Consider the following 26,582-nt stretch of genomic DNA (forward strand, 5'->3'; position numbering starts at 1 on the left):
CCTAGGCAAAAAAGGAAACAAAAAAATAGCTATCCAGTCTCTACTGTTTGGAAAATAGCTGCTTCAAGGATGTGTCTGGTGCTTACCCCACTAAAAAGGCAGTAGTACCTTTTGGATAGGGATATCTGATGAGCCCTTACAGTGTCATCCAATGAGCTATAAAACAAAAGGATATGCAATAAGCTACCCATTTGAAAATAATTTGTTTAGACACTGGCATATCCAGTTTTTTTTTTTTTTTTTTTTGCAGCAAAAGAAATTGCCAGTTGCTCTGATCTCTTGGAATCCTTGGTTCAGTGCAGGCAATATCTTTCTCGTCCGTGGACAAAGAGGGAGTCTAAAATCCTTTCCTAACTATTATGTGAATTATGGAAGAAATCGGTCAGCTGAAAGGTTTGGTTAAGGGACAGTTCTATAACAACTTCTGTCACATGGAAAGTTTTTGAGCAACCTTACTCAGCCTTTGTGGAATACCTATACTGTTTGTTACCCTTGCATTTAAAACAAATGTTGTTCTACTACACTTATTAATGCATACATTAATATTGTTTCTGTACATTGTGTATCAGACTGTACAGAGCTGTGTAGTGGCTGAAAAAGTCACCAGGCCAGCCCATTTACCCAGTTATCAAACTGAAATAAAAAATTAAAATAAAATAAAATAAAAAAAAAAAAAAAAAAAAAAGGAAGGGCTTTTGGAGGTCTGATAACTTTCTTGCTGAAATAACAGCTTTGAGAGTGGCAGAATTCCAGGTAAGGTATTTAAAGGGTGATGTAGCTGTTGGCTCAAAAGGAGGTAAGGTTAACTTCACCAAGATGAACCTTGGATCCCAAACTGGAGGTACCTCCTTGATGTGAGGTCTAAGATGTAAGATGCCTTCAAGAAACTGTTTCACTGAAGACCTGAATGGTATAATCCCCATGGGTAAAGCAGGCTGATATTCAGAGGCACACTTGAGCCCAAAGGACAGCTCCTCAGACAAATACTACAGAACCACAGATACTTCAGCTGATTCTATATCTTGGTCCCTTTCTCTTGGCAACAGAGGGAAAATCTCTTCCATTTGCATGAAGATGATTTCCTTGTGCTAGGCATTCTAGCTTCCTTACTTATGTTCAGCAAATCTTCAAAGTGTGGACAGCTGCAGATGTACCAAAGACACTCCCCCCAGCTGCATCAAGAGGTCTATATATTGGGTCATCAGGTACAATTCCTCCCTTAACATACCTAGTAGAAAGGTGAACCAAATGATGCCTTGGCTGAAAAGGGACACTTACTATAACTTCTGGCCTCTCCTATCTTATTTTCTCAGCTATTTTATGGAGTAAGGGTATGAGAGGGAAGGAATACAGAAACATAACTGATCAATTCATAAAGAAATCATCTGCTGCCTATGCTTATTTGCTTGCTGCTCTGGTGCAGAATTTCTGTAACTGCTGCTCAGAGAAGTAAAGAGGTCCACCTCTGGTGCTACCACCTCAGAGTAAGGTTATAAAAGGTGGCCCTGTCTAGCATCCATTTATGAGGCTCTGCTGATGCCCTACTTAACTGGCCTGCTGGGAAATTCTCTGGATACGGAATGCAGGTATCCATCAAGACCATCAGGTCTTGTAGGGCATCAAGAATGAGAGCCCCTTGACTGCTTATGTACCCACATACATGGTACTGTCTGTAATCAGGTGCAGAACTCATGGTACTTGCTTGAATGAATTTAAACCCAGGATCACTGTTCCTTCATGTTTATTTGTCTCCACATTTTCCCTGGAGCTCCAGGTGCCCCACACTCTGTGCCACATTGTATAATCACCCCAGGTGGTGTCTGAAATGTCCATAGTCAATGTCTGGTTTTGAAGTGGTTGACTAAAAGGTGACATTTGACTACTCCACATCTGAACAGCCAACCTTTCCAATTCTTTATTTCTTTATGCAAAGAAGGATCAGGGCAGCAGTCTCTAGTGACAGTCTCCTGCTCCATGCTCCTTAGGAACCAATGCAGCTTCCTCATACGCAGTCTTCTTAGGGATGACTAAAATGACAGATGACATACAGCCCTGAATTCTCTGAAATTCCTGGGGTGATAAGGAGTCCTGCAGTACCATATTCCTGAAGAATACAACAAGCAATTCTACTCTTTCATGTGACAGAAATTCTCTTTCCTTTGTGGTTTTTATTATGACCTATATGAATACCATCAATATAGTTCAAATCAAGCTGGATTTTAGAAGGATGAAAGAAGAAACCAACTTTGGAAAACATCCAAGGATGCAAGTCAAGGCTTTCTGTATCTTCTCACCTTGTATTCAGCCTCAATGTATGCCACCCAGATACAACTATATGTGAATGCCCTTGGAAATGGAGTGGCTATCACTGACCCCAGACATTCTGTAAATACTTTAGCCACAGTATCTAAATTACAGGGCAAGGAAGTAAACTGATAATGGCAGTCCCATGGTCTCAGTGAATGGGTATATGTAGATATTCATTCTTTACATGCAGAACACTCATTAGTGCTTGAAAATCCACGAAAGGGCAAAAGGCTTTGAACTGCTAGCATTCTGAACTTTGTGATCCTTGAAATTTCTTTAGCCTTGATAAGTCTATGATGGGTCTTCTTCAGTTCATCTATTCCTGGTACCAAGAACAGCCTTGGGGAAAAAAATAGTTTCTTCTCCTTACAGAACTTATATTATACTCCCCTTGTGAAAGTAGGTCTTGCATGAGAGGTCTACTAGCTTTTTTCCTTGTGATAGTGGGATACCTTACCTCCTGGATACAGTTTTGAACTGAAGTCTGTAACCTTCTGATACAATGCATAGAGCCCACTTCTGACAAAAACGGGACAGCCTGTCTCCAATCTTTTGGGGTTGGGTAGGTAGACGGGGTGAAGGTCGGGAGTGGAGTCTCTATGGACAGGGATGCAGAAGTGATACATGCTCACTGTTTTTGCTCTCTACTGAAGTTTTGTTTCTGAGCACCTCCAGACTTCTGTTTTTCACAGGTCTTCCATTTCCTCTTTTGGGTAGCCTTTGTACCTTTTGGTTTCACTGACTCCATAATCATATCTTTCTTCTCCAGCTTCTTGAAAATTTACTGAGATGGGGCCACAGATGACAACTCCTTGTCTAAATGACACTGAGGAGCCTCCCTGGCATACTCTGGCACAGCCCGATGCCTCAAATAGGCACACTTCTTGATGACAGATCCTATCAGAGCAGCCCTAGTCTCTGCATCTGCTGCATCGTACTAACATTTGACATCATGCCTGCCCACCTGTTTTCCTGGTCATTAGGAAGCGTGTTCTGCCCTGGATCTAACCTACTCTCTTATAGCAGAATCCATGGAAAATACAGCTGGATCTGCTACAGTATTTTTACAAAAATGATTGCAAACTGAAGACTCAATTACGCTGGTTAGGTTTCAGGAGTAGAAGGTTGAGTGTCAGGCTCTACAAATGCAGCTTCAAAGGCATCATGCAGGGCCTCCATAAGTGGAAGGATATTTAGAGGTTTGGGAGGGCCCTGTCTTAGAAGGTCTACTTATCTCTTCTGGGATGCTAAAACTTTACTGATTTGCCAATTAAATTGATCTGCCACAGTCAAGCTTTTCCAATATGAAAGATCCTCCAGGGGGATTCACAGGACATGGTGTCATCATTTGTATCGCACACCATGGGTGGAAGACAGCTTGCACCTATAGTCCAATTCCTCTTCACCCTCTGAAAATAAGCAGTCTGACTATCTAGAGAGGTCTCGGTTTTTACAGAAGGATCTCTGGAAACTGAAGGTTGTTCAAGGTTTGGCTGCAGGTTCGGAGGAAAGTACAGTTGTGTAAAATCTTACCATAAGAGTAGATGTCTTTCCCTTCACTGTTGCAGTATTCCTTAATCATGGAATCCCCTGCCAAGGGCAGCACAATGTCTGTCCAGTATGCCAAAGCCTTAGGATTACAGACATGCTCCCACCTCATGGCATAGGGCATAAAGGTGACGTACGTACATACCTCAGAACTGAAAAGACCCAGGAGGAACAACAGCTGAAGGAGCAAATAAGGAACATGTGCATCCGGAAGGAAAAAAAGGGGGATGAAGGAAAAAAAGGGGGATAAAGAAAAGGGGGGGGGAAGAGGGAGCAAATACTACAACAGCGAAGAGAAGGACATTTACTGTTATGGTAAGATTTTACACAACTGTACTATGTCCTTCCATATCACTGTTGCACTATTCCTTACTCTAGAGAGAGCACAAAAGCTCGAAGAAAATTGGGACCAAGGTCCTCAAGAAAACCATGCAGGATAGTCCTGGCAAATCCAGCACTATTTCTGGAAACCACGTCCAGCTTGTAATGTTTAGTAAAAGCATGTACAGAAGTCCAAGTAACTGCTTCAATGATGGAACTGGTATCTAATTATTTGGACAAAAACACCAGAGGAAGCCACAGCTCTTGCAGAATGAAACTTTACTGAAACAGAACGGCTTTTCCCATGAAGAGAGTAGCAAAATGAAATGGCCTCTTAGATCCAAGAAGCAATTGTTGGCTTAGAAACAGCCAAACCTAGAGACCTATGATGAAAGGAAACAAAAAATTGCTCAGATTTACAAGTGGCTTTAGTCTTATCTAAATATGTGAGTTGTCTACGCAAATCCCAGGTGTGAAGAACCTTCGCACTAGCAGACTGTGGGGAAAAGGGGATAAAAGTGGGCAAATGAATACAAAGATTGAGAGAATTCATTAACTACCTTGTGCATAAAATAAGGATTAAGAAACCACCTTCCCTATGAAAAAATAAAAATAGAGGGACAGCCATGAAGCTCAGACACCCTTCTAGCTGAAATAAGGGCCAAAAGAAGAACAGTCTTCAAATTACATTGCTGTAAGGAAGCTGAGATGCAGGCTCAAAATGAGCCTAAGTCAAATTTTCAAGAACAAAATTAAGGTCCCAGGAAGGAAGAATAGGCTTCCTGGGCTGCCTGATATGAAGGATGCCTTTAAGAAATTGTTTGACCTTAAATCTAGAAACCAAAGGAGGAGTCAAAGGCAGACAAGTAGAAATAGCTGAAAGGTGAACTTTAACTGCAGAGTATGATAACCCAGCATGTAGCAATTCAAACAAACAAGAGAGAACCAAGGGAACTTCCACAGAAAGTGGATCCTGGTTACAAGCAAGACACCAAACAGAAAATCTCTTCCATTTGGACAAATAAGACTTCCTGGCAGTGGGTTTCCTGGCCTCCTGCAGAAACCAAAGTATGCCCTCAGAAAAAAAGGTACCTAAAAGGGATCAAACCCTATCACCCACAATGTTAGGTGAAAAGTGGATAAGTGAAGATGGATGACAGATCCCTTGTCTTGTGGGAGAAGGTCCACCCTGCGAGGTTACTTGTGGTGACTGCCCTTGGCTAGGTGCAGAAGAAGAGGGAATCAATGCTGTCTGGGCAAAAGGGGTCACCAGCAAGATTTTGCAAGTCTTGTTCCACCTTGAACTGGACTCTTGGTATGAGAGGAAGGAGTGGGAAGACAAAGAAACATCCTCTTCCAAGAAAAAAAAGAGGGCACCCACCTTCCAAACCAGAGGGCATGGGACTCGGGTGCAAAACAGATGAAGTTGTCTCTTCAGAGTTGAGGCAAAAAGATCTATCTGATGAGTACCCCACTGGTGGACAATGTCGGGAAACACATTTCTGTGAAGCACCCATTCGTGAGACTGTGTTATGGACCTGCCAAAGAGTATGCCACAAGGTTCTGTTTTGAAGAAATATAAACAACCTGAAGAATCACCTGATACTGGACAGCCAGATCCCAAACCTGAAGATTTTGATGCACAAGAGATAAGACAGAGTCCCCCCTTGCTTGTTGATGTACCACATCACTGTGGTATTGTCTTAAAGCTTTTGAGAGGACCTGGAAGGAACAGAGTATGGAAGGTCTGAAGATCAGGAAGGAGAACTCTCATCTCTTTGATGTTGACATGGTCCATACGCTGATGAATGGACCAAATGCCTGAACCTTTACAGGGCTGAAAGAAGCTCCCCACCCCACGTCTCAGGCATCCGAAAAGAGTTCTTGAGAGGGGACTGGAGGCTGAAAGGAAGTCCTGGATTCAGAGACATCTGATGAATCCATCACTGAATCTCTAGCTTGAGGCATGGAAGAAGAGAAATTGGAAAGTCCAAAGGATGAGAACGTTGAAACTAAACCGACTTTAGGAATCACTGTAGCTTTCTCATATGAAACCAGTCTAGAGGAAGCACAGGAATGGTGTAACCCAGAACTCTAAGAAACTCCCTGGCTGTAACAGAGACTGGAGGAAGAAGGGATTGAAAAAAGGTAATCAAAGTCAAAACCTTGGGAGACGGCAGGGATGCCAGCATAGGAATGGTATGGAGCCTGTACCTGAGAAAAAAACATGATCCTGAGAAGCAGTCAGGAAGGACTTTTGGCAATTTACTGTAAACCCAAACGGCAAATAGCATAGTGAAGATGCTGAAGCAGGGTCTCTGGAGAGGAAGCCTGAATGAGCAGGTCATCCAAGTAATGAAAGATTTGTATCTCCCTCATCCTACAAAACACAATCATAGGAGCAGGGAATTTGGTGAGGACCCTTGGGGCAGTAGAGGCCAAAGGCAAAGCACAGAACTGAAAATGCAAGGAAAGAACAGAGAAATACAAAGAGTTCCTGAAATGGGGATGAACAAGAATAGAGATAGGCATCCTTAAAATCTAGAGAAACTAGGAAAGCCTGAAGTAAGAGAAAAGAAAACAGGGATTAAAGGGACAGCATTCAAAAGGAAGGAACCTTTAAAAAGGTGTTGAGCTGAGGAAGATCTAGAATGGGTCTCCAGGTGCCTTCTTTCCAGAACCAGAAATATTCTTGAATAAAACCCCTTCCCCTTTTGAGGAGCAGAAACTACTTTGATGGTGCCTTGAGACAAAAGGCTTTGAAGTACATCCAGAAAAAAAGGGCAGCTGCTCCTGAGGAGGTTGAGGAATGCCCAAAAATGAAGGAAGGGATTTCCATACTATGTAATAGTCCTGACAAATGATAGACAGAGCTCAAGAATCCTGAGTGATCTTTAACCAATAGTGAAGAGAGCAGGGAAAGATGGAGAAAAAGGAACCTGACTTAGGAGGTAAGGAAGAAGGTAATCAGACAGAATCTATCTTGCCTGGAAAAATAGACGTAGTAGGAGGAGCCCTTCTGGAACCCTTTTTACCTTTGGTAGGAGAGCAAGACTGTCTACTTACAAAGACAGGCTTGGAAGGATAATTCTTCTAAAATATGGGAACAGGTGACACAAAAATATATTTCAATTCTTGCAAGGCCTTACCCTTCTCCTGCAGGGACTTAAAAAGCTAAGCTGCAGCAGAACCAAAGTGATTTTTATTGTCAAGAGGAGCATCCATCAACTTAGCCTTAATATCATCAGGCAACGGCTGGGGGTGAACCCAAGAACAATGTCTTAACACAGAACCAAAGACAACAGCTTTGGAAGAAGCATTAGCTGCACCATAACTACATTTGATAGCATGACTGCCCACTTGAGAAAAGGATTCCAATAAAGAGAGGGCCAAAGCATTCCCTGTGAAAAACTGGGGGCTGCCAGCCCAGCCAGACAGAGTTTTATAAATAATTCTATCTCACTGCAAATATTAACATGATCCACAGGCTTGTGTAACAAATGTAAGAAATATGGGTTATGTTCTGAGCTTCAAAAATGTAACCACAATGCACCCTGCTGGAAGAAAGCTGATGAGTAAAGGATTTTATGACTGATCTCAATCTAGGAGACAGGATATCTGGGATAGGAAATTCTTTCTATTGTTCTAAGAGAAATAATTACTAGGTTTTACATGTAAAGTATCTTTATTGCTGTGGCTTACTGGCAGGTGCAGATTACAAAAAGAAATGTTAAAAGTTTCAGTTCTGTGAGCCTAGGAAACCTTAAGTAGAAGTGTCAAGAATTATGTAATTTGAAATGACTCGGCATTAATGTGTATTATCAATTTAAGACTTTCTCAGAAAGATTTAGCATTTTGTAATTTGTTCTGAAGCTGACAAAAAGTCACCACCACTTTGCCTTGCAAGTAAAGTTATTTAGACCTTAGTATTTCTCTTAGAGATGGATAGATATATAATAAGATTAGTCTAGCTGTTTTCTATACTTATGTCAGACTGTCCTACAATATAACTGTTTTAAAGTATTTTCCTGTAATTTCTGAACTCTCTATTAGCACTGTGTTGAATTGATGAGTATTGCCTTGTGTTTTTTTTATTATTAAATATTTTTTAAACCTTTCAACTGTGGCTGTTTTATGTACAGATAATTTAAGCTCTCAGAATACTTGCATGTATTTGGTGATATTGTATAACAGCCACTCCAATAGCCTTAGCCCTGGGTTACACTTACTATTTGGATAACTATAACACAGCCCACAGTGGAATTGGTCACCCCTTGGGAAGGGCCTTATAGTAGCTGATAACTCGTGGTTGGTGGCAGTGATTTCTACCTTATAGTCTGGGCAGAAGGGGGCATAGCTGGAGAACCTGTGCCAGCCTTCTCCAGGAGTGTCTTGTGTGTTTGTATATAATTCATATCTCAAAGTATGTGCGTGTGTCAGTTACTTGGGCAGGGACACGAAGCACTGGTTGGACAGAGAGGGTGCTGGAGGTTTTGGCTTGACCACTCTGCTAAAATCTGTACCCTATAGCTGTGCCAGTGGGGAGTCTTATTGGGGATCTGGACAGAAAGGGAGAAACCAGCCCCAGACTGACTGTGGTCTCTGTGTGCTCTTAAGGGAAATTGTGCCTTACTGTGTGTGTACTTGTTATCCTTCCCAATGTGCGCGCCCCTCACTGGTGCTAGTGGTGAGGGTTAAGGCTCCTTGATAACTGGGCCAGTGCATGGGAGTCACATTCCCCTTAGAGTCAGGAAGGTGTTATGTAAACCAACCTTAACTACAGAACTCTACAATATCTCTTAAATTCTAGTAATTCTAAATCACCTTGTTCTACTGGGAGGATTAACTTATCCCTCTTCACCCTTGCCTTCTTCCTCTCAAAAATAAATTCCAACTCTATTTCTTATGGTCCACAACTTCTCTTCCACTGTTGGATAAAAATAAACCTGACTGTATATAAAACAGAAATATTGTCACTGCTTGCATCTTACATCTAAATCCATAATTTACAGGTTTCAACTTCACAGTTTTTGTATTATTGTTTGTTTGGTCTCTTTCAACATATCTTAAACAGCCACAAAAGAAGCCTTTTTAATCCATACACCAAAAGACTTCATCTTATCATTTTCCCATAAATATTGATACTGTTAAATCAATTTGTGTGTGGATACATAGTTCCACATCACAACTATATTTTTCTAGATTTACCAAATACAAAATAACAGCTACTAACAAAGCTAACACTTCTTTTTTTAAACACCTTTATTGAATTATCACTTGCGACGCGTGTGCAAATTTACATTTATAAAAAAGTATTTACACTGTATTAACAAACATTACACTTCACACATATTGCTATATACCCATATAACCTAAGCAACATTACATAAATTATTCAATTCCGGTCCCTTTTTTAAAACAAAAAACATCTTTATTAAACTATCACTTACAACATAAGCAATCATGCATTTATATAAATGAAAACAAATCACACTGACACAACACTAGTTGCAAGCATTTTATATCACAAACCATACTGACACACTTCCAGTTGCAAACATTATATATCACTTCTACCCAATCATTTTCGGTCAAATATTACATAGTTCGATTAAGTCCTGCCTTCTTTTAAACCTAATTCCTCCCCTGTATGCACTGTTCCCATAATTCCCATTTTTTCCTATGTAGTTTGCTCCTACCATTTTCTAAAGATCTCAATTCCAGTTGTTTTATCTCTGTTACTATATTCACTACTACTAATATAGCTGGTTTAGATTTTGATTTCCATTTTCTAGCAATTTCTTTTTTGGCAGCCACCATAATTAGACATAGCAATGCCTTACCATGTCTAGGCAATTCTGACTCTGTATCATAGCTAAAAAAAAATCATCTGCCTCGTTACACCAATCTGCCCACCAAGCATCTCCGACAGTGCACCCCACAGGGAATCCTTAAAGTCTGCCAACCCACTGCACTACAAAGCTAACATTTCTTGATTACCATAACAGTTACATCCTTGAATTTGTGAGCCTGTTATTTTCTTTGCTAACAGCTATAAATGTAAGGCAAATAACAAAGGTGAAAGAAAACACCCCTGCCTTGTTCCTCAATTTAAACATAGCTTGTCAGAGAGGAACCCTCCCACCTTAATTCTTTCTGCAAAACTGCTTTTAACAGTAAAACTGAACTTTGATGCTGCTGGTTCACTTTAAGCTTGATATCTGATCACACTTCTGAGTGCTAATCACTTATGTATGGAACTTCTGTCACAAAGTCTTTTGGAAACCTGCTCTTTTATTTCCTGCTTGCTCCAAGATATAGACTTTAAATTACCCCGGTCTTACTATATCAAAAAGACACAATACTATGCTGCTGAGCAGTCCAAAATGCAGTGAAGGAACCTTGTGAAAAAAAATTATTTACTCTACAAAAGGCAGGCAGGATAGTTCTGTTCATTAGCTTCCAAATGAGAAAATGAAAAAAAAAAAACACAGCTAAATTAGCAGGACAGTATTTTTTACATGGGCATTACTTCAACTTTTAAATGGAAAAAGTACGGCTCCATGGTGCAGAAAGACATAGCCCTGACTGCAAACCAGGCAAGTGAGTTTAGAATAGTAGTCCTGGCACCGAGTGAGCCAAGCAGGCAAGGATTGGGAGGAGTGAAGAGGCAAGGGCCTGCTTGCTTCTCTTGGGGGGAGGTAGTATGCACTTGGGGGCATAAAGGGTAGTAGGATTTTCCTGGTGGAAATCAGGAAAACCATTGTTCATGCTGTCAGGGATGGGGCAAGGTTGTTTGGAAGGAACTGAGGCAATGTCCTCCGTGGTCAGCCCACTGAATAAACCCAGCACCTTGCCAAGTGTGCGCAGATAGGGTTTAGGGGAAAACAAGAACACTTTAAACTACCTTTGATGGCAGCTTTGATGATGACCCCTCTCGACTGGCTCTTGTTCAGTGACAGAAATAAATGGGCAGATATATCAAGACAGGGTCTGATAGTCAGCAGGCGGCGGTGGTGGCAAAAACTGTGAATAAAAAATACATTTACATGAAAAAAGAGCTGGAAGAACAAATGAGCAGGGACTGACAGTTTCATATTAATGAAACAGTGGGATGAAATGGACTGCTGGCTATTACAAAAGAGGGAGACTGTCTTATTATTCTGGTTTGGAGAGCGAGAACAATGAGGACAGTACTACTTTATCCATCAGGACAACTTTTATTTTTAAGAAGGAGAGATGCAGTGTTTATCATCTCACACACAAACACACACATGCTTAATGTTACTCTTTTTTTTTCACACACAGATTTTTTTTCCCCTTATCTGATTTTTGTGTGATAAAGTGTGTGGTGTGTATCAGTCAGTCATCTGGAGAGATTTTACAGAAACTGTCGCCGTCTTTCGTAATCTGAGCAGTTAGTACACTTTAGACAGTACACATAAATGTGGGTATACTGGAACTACATTTTATGACTTATTCCTAAAATTATGTAATTTTGTATGTCCATGGTGGTTTCAGTTTCTTTGCATTTCCCTTTTTTCTTTATTTTATAGTTTATTTTGCAACTTCTACCACATAAATACAAATCTATTTTAAAATGGAATAAGACACATTGCAATGTGACTGATCTGTAAACAGCTTGCCTGTAGCTAAAGGCACTCAGAACAAGTACCTCATACCTAATTACATACCAGGAGTATGCTTTTTCAGATGATAAACTAAAACTCATTGCAACTTGTTCTTTAAATATCATTTAGTTTACTAAAATCTCTTCATTCCATCCTTGCACACCAAGCCCTTAACACAGCTCTATATCAATCACAACTGGTGACGCTTTCTATCTGCTTATGGTGCTAATAAAGATCACTGTGGAAAGGGAACAGCAATCATGCTTTTTCCCTAAGTGATACCAAATGTCTACTGCTTTTGGGGCTATATTTTATTTATCTCAACAAACATACTACTTCAAGGCAAACATCAACATTACCTAGTTTACTAAATAACCCTTTGTTTAACACACTTGTCAAAGGTTTCACCAATGGATGAAGCAAACTATAAGCCCTAACCCAGATGATTCTAGAAACTACTTGATAAGTCTAAGAAAGTGATTCTCTGTACATTAAGTTGGGGTTAGGTTTAAAATTCTACATTCTCTTGAAACTCTAAAACTCTCTTAAATAAAGTTCTTAAGCTGATCAATGTTGTTGTAAAATTATATATGGTTAAAAAGCTTATAACACCCAATTTTTAATAAGTGGTACTTCAAATGTAAATTTACACTGTTCATTCATCTGGTAAGCTGGATAGCAGTGAGAAACTCCTCACAGTGTCTGAATCTGTAGCAAAGAGCAAGCCTCATGGCAGCAGTGCTTTGGTGTATTTTGTTTACTTAAGGAAAAAAAAAAGACAAAATACAAAGTTCAGTCCTTACCATCTCCAGTATTAATAATGCCTCTGATGATACCTTCACTGTAAAGGGTTCCTGAAAATACAAAGTTGCATATTAAAAAGGAGTGTAGCCAAAGAGACATAGTAATAGAAAACGTATCAAGTGTGTCCCTACCTGTTTTTCATCTGTGAATGGCAAACATGGGATCAGCTGGAATGGATCAAAAGTGCTAAGTAAGAGAAAGGAACACACAAATGTTTTTGAAATCACATCTTAAAGACCTACAATAAATGCAGTCATTACATTTTGATTTGAGACCATACCCAACATGTATAACGAGAAGGAAATACATACTAATACCATACCTGTAAGGTTTATCATCTGCCATACTCACTGAGATGGTCTTCTGTACTCACCATGCCCAAGCTCTACTTATATTATATGGACAGTAAAAAAAATGGGCAATGTCTGCTCTCAATGACCCAAACTACTGGCAGTCACAAGACCTGTAAATATAAATTGCTGACCAAGTCAAAGATTGCCAGGTCTTACAAGTTCAGAGATGTCAATGTAAGCCTGCATGCAGCCTAGTTTTCAGTTTTTCCTTTGACTCACTCATGACCTTAACATTTTATTTAACATTAGTGTCACAAGGTAAATAATAGTTTTGCTCAGTTATCAAAAAAATTCACAGTCAAGATCAACATTAGCTTTGCTTTGGCCTCTTCCTCTTGAAGACAAAGGTCCCTCGTTGGTCAACAGTGGTGTCACAGCTGAGAGAAGAATACATTCAAGCTGAGTGTATAAAGTCCTCTTCCTTGTTGATGTCAGATCCTGAAAACTGGTCCACAGGCAGCTCTCTCTTTTTTTGTGCAGGAGGCACAAATTGAGAGGTAAACATTCCACTCAGTTGGAGTTGGGGAGTAGGGATCATGAGTATTCTGTTATGCTGCCACCTACTCTTTTGGCAAAAGCCTGCAATCAAAAGCAGCAAGAACTGAGACATCAGTTGGAAGTAAGCCTCCGAAGCACGTAGGTAACAGGCCTAGAATAGTACAAGGGTTCCATCTGTTTTAATGCATTGTTTTTGGCATCCTATTGAAATGTCTGCACTTGAAATGCCAAGTGCCGATTAGATAAAAAAAAAAAAGGCTGAAAACGCAGAAGACGAGCGAATTTTGAAAAACGATCTTAAAACTTCTTTTTGCCAGGGAGATCGCCATACTTTGGAGAAAAAGGAATACTCCAAGAAATGGCACCTGAGGCTTAGTAATATTAACTCCATTCTTTCACCCAGTCAGTCTCCACGATTTGCAAACTCACTCTAGCGGATCCTGACATTTCAAATGGTAGCCATTTTTCTCTTAAGGGAAAGAAAAATTTCACCTCCCTAGGTCCATCAGGCTCCTGGATAAAAACTACTGAGATAGTTAAACAAGAAGAATGGTCAGCGAAAGTATACGAGTCAAAAGAGAGTCATCTGTGGACACTTGTAAATTGCTGTCTGCTTGTGACGCAGTAAATAATTCCATTGAACTCTGGCAAGAATGAAATTCCTGCATCGCACTTTGATCCTTGAAGGGGAAAAGGCCATATGGAATACTGCAGAAGGAAATGTTTGAGATGGGGGATGACAAATTTGCAGCTATCCAGGGCTGAATCCTTTCCTCAGGCCCTTGCAAGACTGCTATGATCACAAATGCCTCCCCCTCTGCATACAAAAATTTCAGCTGTTCATTTGTTACTCATTTCCAATGGTACTTCATGATTTACTCTTGCTTTCTGAAGCAAACTATCCCTCTGAAATAGAAGCAGAAACCCCCTGGCCTAAGGCCAAAATTTTTTTTATGCTCTATAAGACTCCAATTACAAAACTTTTCCTATAGAGTCTTTTTATTATATAAAGCACAGTACTTACACAGTCAGAAACCTTCTGATTTTTAGCCAGCACAGAACACAACTAGGGGCAACTGAGAGGTCTGCTTTAGTTTTTTGTTCTACACAAATCAGTTATACCTCATAATAGTCCTCCTCAATAAAGGGATTTGGGAAGAATCCTCAGTAGTATTAAATATATGAAGTGAGACTGAAGCAGAGAAGGAACAAAGATGATAGCTCATAAGGCAGAAATTTGTTGACACCAAAGTGCCAAAGCATGCTTGACTCATGCAGATAGTCAAAACAGCAGTGCTTGCTGAAAGTGTGGATCAGCAATGAAGTGCCATGGCACAGCTATCAGCATTGGACACAATAATGAAGCAAACACTAGAAGCAGCCACACTCCTCAGTGCAAATTTAACAAGCAAGGTCAAATCTTGATGAAGATAAAAAGGGAATAGAGATCTAGAAATCCTATTAAAGGAAATAATTGATTATTCTGTGTTAGGACAAATGTCAGCACCTACAAATTCATAATGAAAAGAAAAGCTGCAAACATGCAACCTGACCAAGGAACAGCAGATCCAAATAATGCATCTGTCTGTGGTACATCAGAATCACCTACAGGCTAACACACTACTGCAGCATATCACAACTCTTTCAGCACAGACAGAGAAACTCTTTCATTAACAGAAAAAGACTGATGTGTAAACAGTCCCAAAACAACAGGGATAAAGCCCAGATTGTGAGCAAGACAGCTCAGAGTTGGCAGAAGCTGGCAGGAAGGGTGGAAATAAGTGGCTAGTGGCAGCCCACCCGTACTAGAAGGGATGGCAGATCAGTCTGCTCCAATGCCAATACCAAGTAAAAGTTTAATGAAGGAGAGGCATTACAAGGACCAGTGTGATATTACTCACAGCACAACTCACTGCAGACAGTACTGGAATTGTGTACTGGAGAGTGTGCAGTCCTGAGTCTGCATTTCAAAAAGGAGGCATCATGTTATCAACAAGGGACTCCACAGTCTAGGGTCCAAAAAGCATCCACATTTTGTAGCCGACAGGATGATGGCTCCAGATAGCAATCATCACAGCATTCTAAAGAATGGTCATGCAATGGTTGGCACAAGCAAAAAAAATAAAGGATGTGTGAGGGAATTAATGGGTGAGATGCGGAGGCAAGGGAGCTCAATGGTTGGCAGGCATAATGAGGGAAAATGAAATAAAAATGACGTGCTGTAAAGTTTTATGGTACTTTCAATCACTTCTGAAACTCATGCAAGAATGTCAGGAAGAAGCAAGGAATCGAAGGCATTACAGGCATGAACTCTGGAGGAGCAGACAGTCACCCCAACTGTGGAGGAGAACCATCCTTGATTTATATCCAGATATATTCTATTTTTTTTTTCCAAGAAGTGATGAGCATGAAGCCAAATCCTGTCCATGAAGAGGTAGCAATGAAAATATAAGCACTTTTTTTTCCTGTATCTAAAATCAAAGGGAAAGATAAGAATATGTACATAACCTTCCCTGCCATGAAAGGGAGAATGTATTTACTGTTAAACCTCCTTTAACCTGCTGAATTATACAGAATTGGGGGAATGACCTCAATTTCCTGGATACCAAAACAGGTCGATCTTTGGGGCACCCTTCTTTAGGAGCACTGACCTGACATGAGGATTCTGTCAACTAATGATGGGCTTACTATGTGCTCCATTTGCCTGCATTCATTGACTTTACATGCCATACAGCTTACACTTGGCATTCGAAGCTCATCTACTCTTCAGACTCTAGTCTATCCTCAGATCTATTTAAAGTGTTCAACCTTGTGTTTGGGATTTATGTTTTCTGGACAAACTGTATTTTTTAATCACAAATTGCAAGTCTGTTTCTCTGACTGGCTGGATGTTGTGCTTGGTTACGTCAAATCCACTCCATTACTACTAAGATCTCTGAGCACTGCACTTAGTTCTATGGGCATTGAACAAAGTACATTTACTCCTCTGAGGATGTTGCTTTGACACCAGTTCATATCTGGTCCTGCAAAAAGCTAAATCATTATTATTGTTTTTACTTTTACTACTGCATCTTGACTCATTTACATGTTTTGGACTTAATAGTAGTTTCAGACTGTACATACCACTTAATACATTTCATTTTTAATTTTGTTTTCACTCACTGATTTACTAGTTTCACATGTTTAGTTCACGTAAGAAATACTGGAAGCCATGAGCATCTTACTAAGTAAGCAACTTCATTTAAAAAGACTATTTTATTTCCACAGCATTAGCTAGTTTAGATACTACACTGACGCTACAGTTTATCAATCTTCAATAGCCGTTACTTGATCAAAATCTTTATGCACTGATTTACTATTTTATGACTTGAATTTTAACACTTAAAATTAAGATTTTCTGCATCTTTGATCTATACTTTTTTCATGTTGGGCATTTTTGCATATTACATTGTTGGTGGTTATTTTATCCATTTCACTATATGATCAGCATCTCTGCTCATTGACCTACTGTTTTACAGTTAGCTCGTCTTGACAATTTTAATGCTGAAATTTTTTATCTTCACTCCCAGTGATCTATTGTTCTTCATATTCCAATAATATTATGTTACTTTAATTTTACTTGTCAGTTTTGTGTACGTTTTTGAATGATTTAAAGAAAGGATCTCCTGGCGGCTCTCCATTCCTTCGATCATCATAGAGTCATACATCAAATATTTTTAGGCATTATGATATCCCGAAAAAGTACAACTGTTGTACATGCTCAGGCTGAGATCTATTGACAGTGGAGATGCTATGATTTTGGTTTCTGTCTACCACCTTGGAATGAAATTTAAATTTTTCCCTTATCTAGCTCTACTTCAAATAATATCCATGCTTCTCAATGACCATCTCAGGCAGACAATGGGACCTGGCACTCTGAACTCTCTATGCTGGCAATATATTGAAACACCGGGGTTGTATGAGGCATGCCAATAATTGTCTCTGACTTCCCTCAGGCTAGCAACTTGGCATATGCAACAAAAGAAGTGAAACACAAGGGAGAAGATCCAGCAAGTACACAGAATCCTAAAGATAACAGAATTACCTACACATATTGTTAAAGTGTTAGTAGTTAAAGAAAGAGATAGATCTATATCTAGTATTTACAAAGGAAAGGATAGTGTTATGTAAAATATATGAAGACCTTGGTTTTGTTGTGGGTAAAGAGATAAAGTTTCAAAGATGAGAAGGTCATCAATATGACATTGCAGAAGTAACATTCTACATACAGAAAAACTGGAGTGAGGCAATTAATAAAGTATCAGGTAAATTAACCTGTTTTGTAGGAGGAACAAGCTGTATCTTTGAACAGGAACTGGTTAATACCATTACTAAATGAGTGATGAGAAGATATTTTTTCAGGTAAGTAGTATGGGCTTCAAAGGCCTGTAGTCCTATTATGCTGAAATTGCAGTCAGTGTAGTGCAGCTTTGTTCTAGGTATATGATGGGATGTTATGCTTGAGGGAGTATCTAAGGTTGTACTTGTTAACTGCTTTAACAGGCTAGGGTGGAAGCTCTTTCTTTTTTCCTTTTTTTTTTTTTTTTTGCAGCTTTGCAGCTCACCACAGATGCTATGACTTCTCAGGGTTTGAACAAGTTCTTATATTTCATTGATTTCCAGCTGAAACATTTTTTTCTGCACTAAGGCTTGCACAGTTAATTGCCTGAACCAAAAACAGTCATCTAAGATGCAGATTATCTACAGGCTGTCATGTCATAAGATGCAAGTTCAAAACAGTGTAGTTACAGAGCACTGCAAACCACATATTTTTGACTACCAGCAAAGGGGAAAGAAGTTTTCCTGTTCTTCTATCAAAGCAATCAAATGCCTCCATTAAGTGCCACCATCAATTAGGTTCAGGTCCGGATCCAGTACCAGGTGACTTAGGCAGCTACCTAGGGCCAAAGCCAAGACAGATTAAAGGGAAAAAAAAAAGTTTTGCTGCATACTGTTGCTTTAAGAAAATCAAACAACTCTTTCTGCTTTACTCAGTATCATGCTTGGCACTCGCACGCATGCACTTGGTGCAAGATTGAAACTGGCAGAGATTGCCTTTTACAGGTTCCCGAGGACAGGATTTATTTTTTCACAACATGTTGCAGCAGCAATTGGATTTGCTTAAGTAGGTTCTTCAGCAGCAGTATTTGGATTTATTTAAGCAGGTTCCTCAGCAGCAGTAGCTGAATGGGCAAGGACAAATGAGTGGGGATGACACAAATCAGAATGGATTTACTTTTACTAGCAGGCATCAACACTAGGTTTCCCAGGAGCAGCATTTGCACTGTATTTACTACATCAGAACGGGCAGGTACAAGTTCAAAAAAGCGCGAAGCAAACCAGAACAGATTTACTTTTTTAGCACGCTGTTTGTGTAAGTAAAATGCCCTACTTAGAGAGGGCAGTTTAAGTAAGTAACTGTTATACAAAGAGTCTGACTTTATTCTTAGGAGTGTCAAGATTCCTTGCAGCTCTCATTGTTTTGATTAAGCTGGTAGGTCAAGTGATCTTATTGTTTACATTCACACATTTAGTGTGATGGCTCAAGTTTCAGTACCTTGGGGGAGGGGTAATTTGCACTTTAGGAAGTGCTAACAGTTTCTTTTGTGTCTTCCTTTTATTTACACCCCACACTGTTAGGAAAGCATTATCACTTCGCTTAGAAATGTAGTGAAGTAGTGCTCATATGTGCTATTTCTTTTTTTTTTCTATCCAAGTGGTTCAGTCTTTCACTTTGCAGGCAGACAAACCAGTGGATTTTTTAAATACTTTCTGCAACATAGATGTTCAGTTGTTTGGGTTTACTGCTGATGTGCGGTGGTGGTGCTGCGGTAGCGTTGTCGTCTCACAGTAAGACGCTGTTCGGTTCGATTCTCAGCTAGAGCGTCTTCTGTGTGGAGACATGCGTGAATGGGCTTACCTTCGTTGAAGGTTGTGCGTCAGAGCTGGCAACTTGGTACGTAAAAATCTACTGCCAATCATTAGCTGACCGGAGTTCCGCTGTGGCGACCCCTAACCAGGAAAAAGCCGAAAGACACAAACAAACTGCTGATGTAAAGAGATGCAGTGGATACATTTTATGATATGGTATGAAGCAGTGTATTTGTCTATCTATGTATGGCATGGAGCAGTGTATATGAATTTATGCAGCCACTACTCATTGGGGTACTTTTTACATGCATACCCATTTCAGTTTGTTGCTGTGGTGGGTCCTATTGCTGTTGGTTGTATGAAAAACTGACACAGCAGTTATAGGAGATATCCTTAGGTGAGCAGTACAAGAAGCATTAGCGCTGATGGTTGAAGAAAAAAAAAGAACACTCTTACATTGTAAGAGCTCAACAGGTAAATTAGCTTCCAATACTAGGCATATGGAAAGATAAGACTATTGTTCCTTACTGAAGAGAAATCACCCAGCACTAATTCTGATATATAAACAAAGCTTCAGGGAGAGGAAGATCATCTGTAATACCACATGTTCTACTTGGGTACTACCCAGACAGAATTTTAATGAGCTTACTGCAAGGATACTTTATGAGGATTTAGTCTCATGTGCTGTAAAACTTGAACTTTCCCCAAGCTGTTTCAACATCACACTGAGTCTGCAGAAATTGATCACTTCCCTTTCTCTTACAAGTAGTTTCAGAATAAGAAACGTTAAGAGCCAGAACTAAGCAATGAGTTAAGCCCAGTAAGCCTCTGCTGTCTAAATTAACAGAGACAGGAGAATTTTCTGCTTCTTTTTAACAGGAAAATCCGTAGAAGCAGTCCAACCCATGTCAGGGACATCAACCCATGGGAACAGAGAAGCATTCTCCTCCCTTTCCTCAGAGACCAACAAAAGTGGCTCTTCTATGCTCACCAAGGGATCTTTATTTATTTGCAGTTTGTTTACCAGGATGGTCCACTGGGCCACTTGGAGCCCCGTCTTCAATTGATTCCCGGAAAGAAAAGCTCTAAAACACAATGTTAACAAATTACAAGCATTACAGTAATAAAGAGTTACAAAACTATGAGGCAATTTAGAATTTTTAAAGTTACAAGTTGAAAAAGTTAGCATTTGGAGGACAATACAATTAAAAGTTTCAAGTTACAAAGTTGAAAACTGGCATTTGAAGGAGTAGCAATAAATATGATACAGTAAAGTGTTAACATCAAAAGTTATGCTTTTTTATAAAGTATCCAATTCCTATGGTTCCTACTAAGAGTATTAAGACTATGGGACTATAAAACAGGTGTATCAGCTAAAAGAAACTAACTGTGAAGGAGGAAGCTATGTAGGATGAGAACAAGAGCATTCCCATAATGAAGTTAGGTGCGAATGAAGTAGAGTTTTGAAGATGGGGAGGCTGTTAGTGGTACGGATGAGAGGTGGGGGAGCATTCCAGTGGCGTGCGAGAGAGAAGGATAGAAGATGCTTGTCTGGTGGGCAGATAGGTTTGTGTAATTCAATTGGATCTTAGGTGTCTATCAGGAACATGCATTTGGAAGGTAGAGGCAAGAGAGGGGCAGAGAGAGGGAGAAAAGATAAGCTTGTGTGAACGTATGTGAGAGTTGGAAACCTCAAGCCAGCTGAGTTGATGTAGGGGAATACAGTGATGTGTTGAGGATCTGTGACCTGCTACAAATTTAGAAATTTTGTAGTAACAGGAGGATAGTTTAGATTTGATGGAAGATTGCAGATTAGTGAAGATAGAGGCACCATATAAGAGGGAAGGGATAAGGTAAGCGGTAGCGAGAACAAGACTTGTGGGGAGAGAGATGAAACGGTTGCGACGATAAAGCATACAGAGTTTCTTGTGATTTTTTTTTTTATATTTGCTAGTAGATGGCTGTCAAACTTTAACTGGTCATTGATGATAACTCCCAGTAGTTTAGCAGTGGAAACAATTTTGAGAGGAGTATTGTTTTGGCTGGTGATGAATAAGTTTTTAGAGTGGTAGTTTTAGCAGGGGTGAATATCAGAAGCTTAGTCTTGGTTGCACTGAGTGCTAGATGGTTTTCTAACATCCATTGTTCAGTTGAGGAGAAGGCATCCTGTGTTAAATTTATTAAGGAGAAAGTAGAGGTGGCAGAGCAGATTATCGTAGAAATCATCAGTGTAATGGACAAGGTTGACCTGAGGGAGGGCGAGATAGAAGCCATTAATGAAAATATTAAATAGTAGGGGACCTAGAATTGAGCCTTTGGGTACACCTGTAGGTGTATCTAAGAAAGGTGAAGTGGCTTTATATTCCATTTGACTGCTTGGTGCCTATTTGCAAGGTAACTGGTGAACCAACTGATTGAGGAGAGGGAAAGATTTAGTTTAGAGAGTTTAGTAAGGAGAAGGTTGTGAAAGATGGTGTCAAAGGCTTTAGAGAGGTTTAAGAGGAGGGTGGATGCAATATGGCCAGAGTCCTGAGATTTGTTAACAGTTTCTAGGAAGGAAAGGAGAGCAGTAGTGGTGCTATGGCTGGGTCAGAATCCATGCTGAGTGGGAGTGAGAAGGTTATTTATGAGATAGGGTAGTAGTTGTTGGTGAATACATTTTTAGAGACGTTTAGAAATAGGGGACAAGAAGATGGCAATAGGCCGAAAGTTTGGAATACTGTTGCTGCTGCCCCCTTTGTGGAGTGAGATTATAAAGGCTTTTGTCCACAGCTGGGGAACATGGTACTCAGAGATTGATCGGTTAATTAGTATACAGATTGGGAAGGCAACGGCTTCAGTGGCTATTTTTAGGAAATAGGAGGGTATCTCGTCAGAGGCATTAGAGCAGGGTTTAGGTTTAGAAGAAATTTTTTTTATGGTAGAGATGGGGATAGGATTCATGGAGAAGGGAGGAGGTGAGGAGCTGGAGTTGGAAGGAGAGTAAGGGGTGAGTGAAGGTTGATGTGGGGAAGTAGAATTTTTGGAGAAGGATGTAGTTAGTTTGGCTATGGAGTTAAAGAATGAATTGAATTGGGTGGCTATGGAGTTAAAGAATGAATTGAATTGGGTAGCTAAGTCCAAGTCAGTGGCATTTGGATCTGGGCCAAAGAAGAAGAAAGAAGACTAGCCAGCAGGGAACAATTAAGTAAGCAGGGAGCAAGCTAAAAGGTAAGGAAGGCAACAGGGGTAAGAGATGGGGTATTTATGTATATCAAGTAAAAGATAAGCAAGATGCTCACTGGGGTAAGGAACCACTCACAGGGTAGCCTTATAGAGACTGAGCTGAATTATTACCACAGAAGATGCGTTTAACCTCTGCTCCATGTTGGCTGAAGAAATAATACCAGAGCAATACAAGGAAGAAAATTATAAGTGGTCTGAGAAAGAAGAAATGGACACAGCAGGCTCATCCACCTATGGCTGAAGGAAAGTATCATTCTGCTGAAGAGGCAGAGTTGTTCTATGGTAAAGCTGAGCAAGAATTGTGAAACCCAGGAATTGATAGCAGCAGCATACCTCTCAAATGTCCAGATTTTTGGCAGACTGTCCAGATTTTTGCATCTTATTTTTGGTCTGTTCCTCATAAAACTTGTGGTTTTCTGAAATGCCCATCCCTCCCTGCCACCCCATCAGTCACCCAAACCAGTAATCAAATCTAGGTCATCTGGTCTGTAGTTTGGGTTTTATCCCACTATGCCACTGGAGCAGCTTTATTCAAGATATTACTGAAATATTTTCATGAGAGGACTACATAAGCTCAATAAAACCCCAAAAATTTGAAGTTTGATAAAACAAATGAACACAGTAATTAGGATTGTCCATAGAGATTCATGTGATATTACAGAAGTAAATAGGATATATTACTGTGCAGCTAAATTAATACATAAAATCTTACCACAACAACACTTGGCAGTAAAGGATAGGAAGGAGAAAAATCAAATGCCATCATGGAGGTACTGAATAGAGAAAACGAAAGCAATTAAAACAAGAAATGTCATTGTTAGAAGGGTATAGAAGAGGGAACAGATCAACAAAAACACTCAGAACAATGGACCCGATAAAAGCAACATGCAGTATTATAACCGATCAGGATCTGTCGTGCACTATCGCAGATAAACTAAAAATATCAGCACAGGTAGAAAAACTATAAAGATATGTAGATAAATATAAAGGAAAAATACAAAATAAACAATGTATTGATGACCCAAAAACATTTTATAAAGAATTGGGAAACACGCAAAAGGAATTTAAACACCACCAAAGGAAGAAGAAACAGATACATTTTGAAGAAATATCTATGAAGATCCTATGAAACATAACAAAAATGCTAAATAGACAAAAGAAGTAAAAAAAAGAATAAGAAGTTTAAATGTGCAGGATAAGAAATGGGATGAAGTAACAATCAGAGAGACTGGAACAAAGTTAAGAAACACTCCTAATTGGAAAACCCCAGGCCCAGATGCAGTACCTAACTTCTGGCTAAAAGTATTAACATCTTTACATGAAGATTTAAACTATTTATATGCACACCCTGAACAGACACCAGCCTGGTTAACAACAGGAAAAACAATGCTCCTACTTAAGAGCAAACCTGCAAGCTATCCTAAAAACTATAGACCAATACCGGTGCCTTCCAACGACATATAAACTACGCACTGGAATTGATGCCGACATTAGTTCATAGTCATTTAGAAGAAAACTCAATCATGGCAGTAGAACAAAAGGGTAATAAAAGAAAGTCATATGGAACAAAGGATCATTTATTGTTAAATAAAGTCATAAAGAAGAACTGTAAAAAGGGGAATAATATAAGAATGGCATGAATAGACAAGACTACAAAAAGCATTCAATAGTATCCCACGTTCATGGATATGAGTGCTTAAAAATGATGAGAGTGACTTTTTGTCACCACTGCTCTCTTGTCTTGCCCTTAACCCATTCAGCTGTCTAGGTCAATGCTACAGTTTGGGTCCCAGAAAACAACAAAGCATAAAGATGTTTCATCTTTTCTGTAGATGATTTAAAACTGTATAGTTCATCAGATGGGTAACTGAAAGCACAACTGCAGGTGGTCAAAACTTTTTCAGATAACATAAAATTGTAATTTAGTCTTCATAAATGTGCAAAAGTAACCTTTAAAGCAGAAAAAACGCAACATCAAGACATCAGTTTTGGACAAGAATGTGAAATAAAAACATGAGCAAGAGGAAGTGCACAAATACTCGGGAACTGATGAATGCTCTACAATAAAACATGAACAAATGTGAATAAAACTTAGTAATGAATATTTTAAAACAGTGTCTGGTCCCCAACCACCAGGCCATGGACCAGTACCGGGCATGGAGTGAAATGAAAAAGTGAATGTGTGTATGAGTGTGTTTATTTCTCTGTCTGTGTGTGTGAGTAAATGCGTACATGAAAGTAGAAGTGTGTGTGTGTGTTTCAGCCTGCATGTGTGAATGAATTAGTGCATGAAAGCAAAAGTGACTGTGTGCGAGACAGATCAGCAGAGTGAGAGTGATGTGTGAGTGAATGCATGTACGAATGAGGAAGTAACTGTGTCTGTGAGAGAGATCTGGAGAGTGAGAGCGATATGCGAGTGATTGCATGTATGAATGAGGAAGTGATTGTGTGTGAGACAGATCAAGAGAGTGAGAGTGGTGTGTGAGTGAATGCATGTATGAATGAGGAATTGACAGTTTATGTGAGATCGGAAGAGTGTGTGAATGATGCGTCAGTGAATGCATGTATGAATGCAAAAGAAACTGCATTTATGTCTGCATGTGCGACTAAATGTGTGCATGAAAGAAAAAGAGACTGTGTGTGTGCGTGTGTGTGTCAGAGAGAGAAGGAAAAGAGTGAGAGTGATCCCTGGCAGCAGCAGCAATGAAGTTTGTCTAACTCTCGGCCATACCCCTCAACCTCTCACAGAAGAAATCTGGACACAGCCAAAAATAATGAGGGGTACAAAGGCCCAAAATTAGGGACACTTAAGTACTGCTCTTACAAACTTAGAACGTAGATGGAAATACAGGTTTTGCATTAACATGAATTTTCTGAAGGGTATGAAGTATGAAACTCAACTGTCGTGTCATTATTTTCTGACTTCAAACCTCAATAACCTGCCAGTGATTTGCCAGAAAACAATTTTATGAGAAACAGACCAAAAATATGAGGCAAAAATCTGTACAGTTGAGAGGTATGCTGGACAGAGCCAAATAATAGGGACAGATTTTAAATATTGCTCTTATAAACAAAGTCAACAAGCTTGCCATTAGGTTTACGTACCTCTCAACCATAGCAGATCAATAAGCAGAATGTACACATTTTTTTTTGGTAATTATTCTAATTGTCTTTTTATTGTACTTTGGAGTTTTTCTCCCTGGGTCTCAGCTGAAAATGGACTTCTAGTCCAGTCGGGCCTCACTAGTACACAAATATCAAATAAATAAACAAACAAATATTATGCACTTTATTTGTGCATGATGGCTGGTCCACGGAAAATTATCTTGCATGAAACCAGTCCTTGGTGCAAAAAAGGTTGGAGACCACTGTTTTACAAGACTTAAATTAATTTGTCCTTCCTGTCCTAATTTACTGTTCTGGAATGATTGACAAGCCCCAAAAGGTGTTAGGTTAGACAGGAAAACAAGAAGGATGCTTCATGCTCATCAAATGATTTATAAAAATCAGTGCATACCGACATTATATATTAACCATTGGAAATTCGTTATATATAAGTAGATCTGCAATCGTGGGACTGCATACATATCTGCTAACCTCACAAGACTGAAACATAGTGAATTTTTTGAAACTTGAGGAAAATAAGTCTAAGACTTTTCGGCTTAGTTTAGCAGAAGGACATTGGTGTCAAGCAGGAATGGAAATCAAACCAGAAGTAGATAAAAATCAGGCAGCAACTGAACGTGCTTAAAAACAAAAGAAAGAATATAAGGTAAATCAGATGAGAAGGCAATAAATGTGGAAAATGCATAAATATAGTTGCAATTATAGAAAACTCTTGGAACAACCTCATGTTGATCAGTATCAAATGCAGGAATGGTTAAGAAGAGGTGAATTTAAACCAAAAGATGAAAGGTTAATATTGGTGGCCCAAGATAGTGGGCTACATATACATTGGTTTACAAAGTCCATTGAACATGTGGGA

The 26,582-nt window shown here is 39.5% G+C and overlaps 1 protein-coding gene across 1 annotated transcript in view; it reads right to left on the minus strand.

Moving 5' to 3' along the window:
* The window catches only part of LOC122814191 (histone H2A deubiquitinase MYSM1-like), a gene marked incomplete in the record, with an annotated part of 897,734 nt that overhangs the window by 14,562 nt on the left and 856,590 nt on the right, over positions 1–26,582 (minus strand). Inside the window, 2 exon segments of the mRNA XM_044086797.1 lie at positions 12,611–12,661; positions 12,743–12,797. Coding sequence (XP_043942732.1) covers positions 12,611–12,661; positions 12,743–12,797 — 106 coding nt within the window.

This window comes from Protopterus annectens, chromosome 10.part0, assembly GCF_019279795.1.
Source record: "Protopterus annectens isolate FY-2018-M chromosome 10.part0, PAN1.0, whole genome shotgun sequence".
NCBI lineage: Eukaryota > Metazoa > Chordata > Ceratodontiformes > Protopteridae > Protopterus > Protopterus annectens.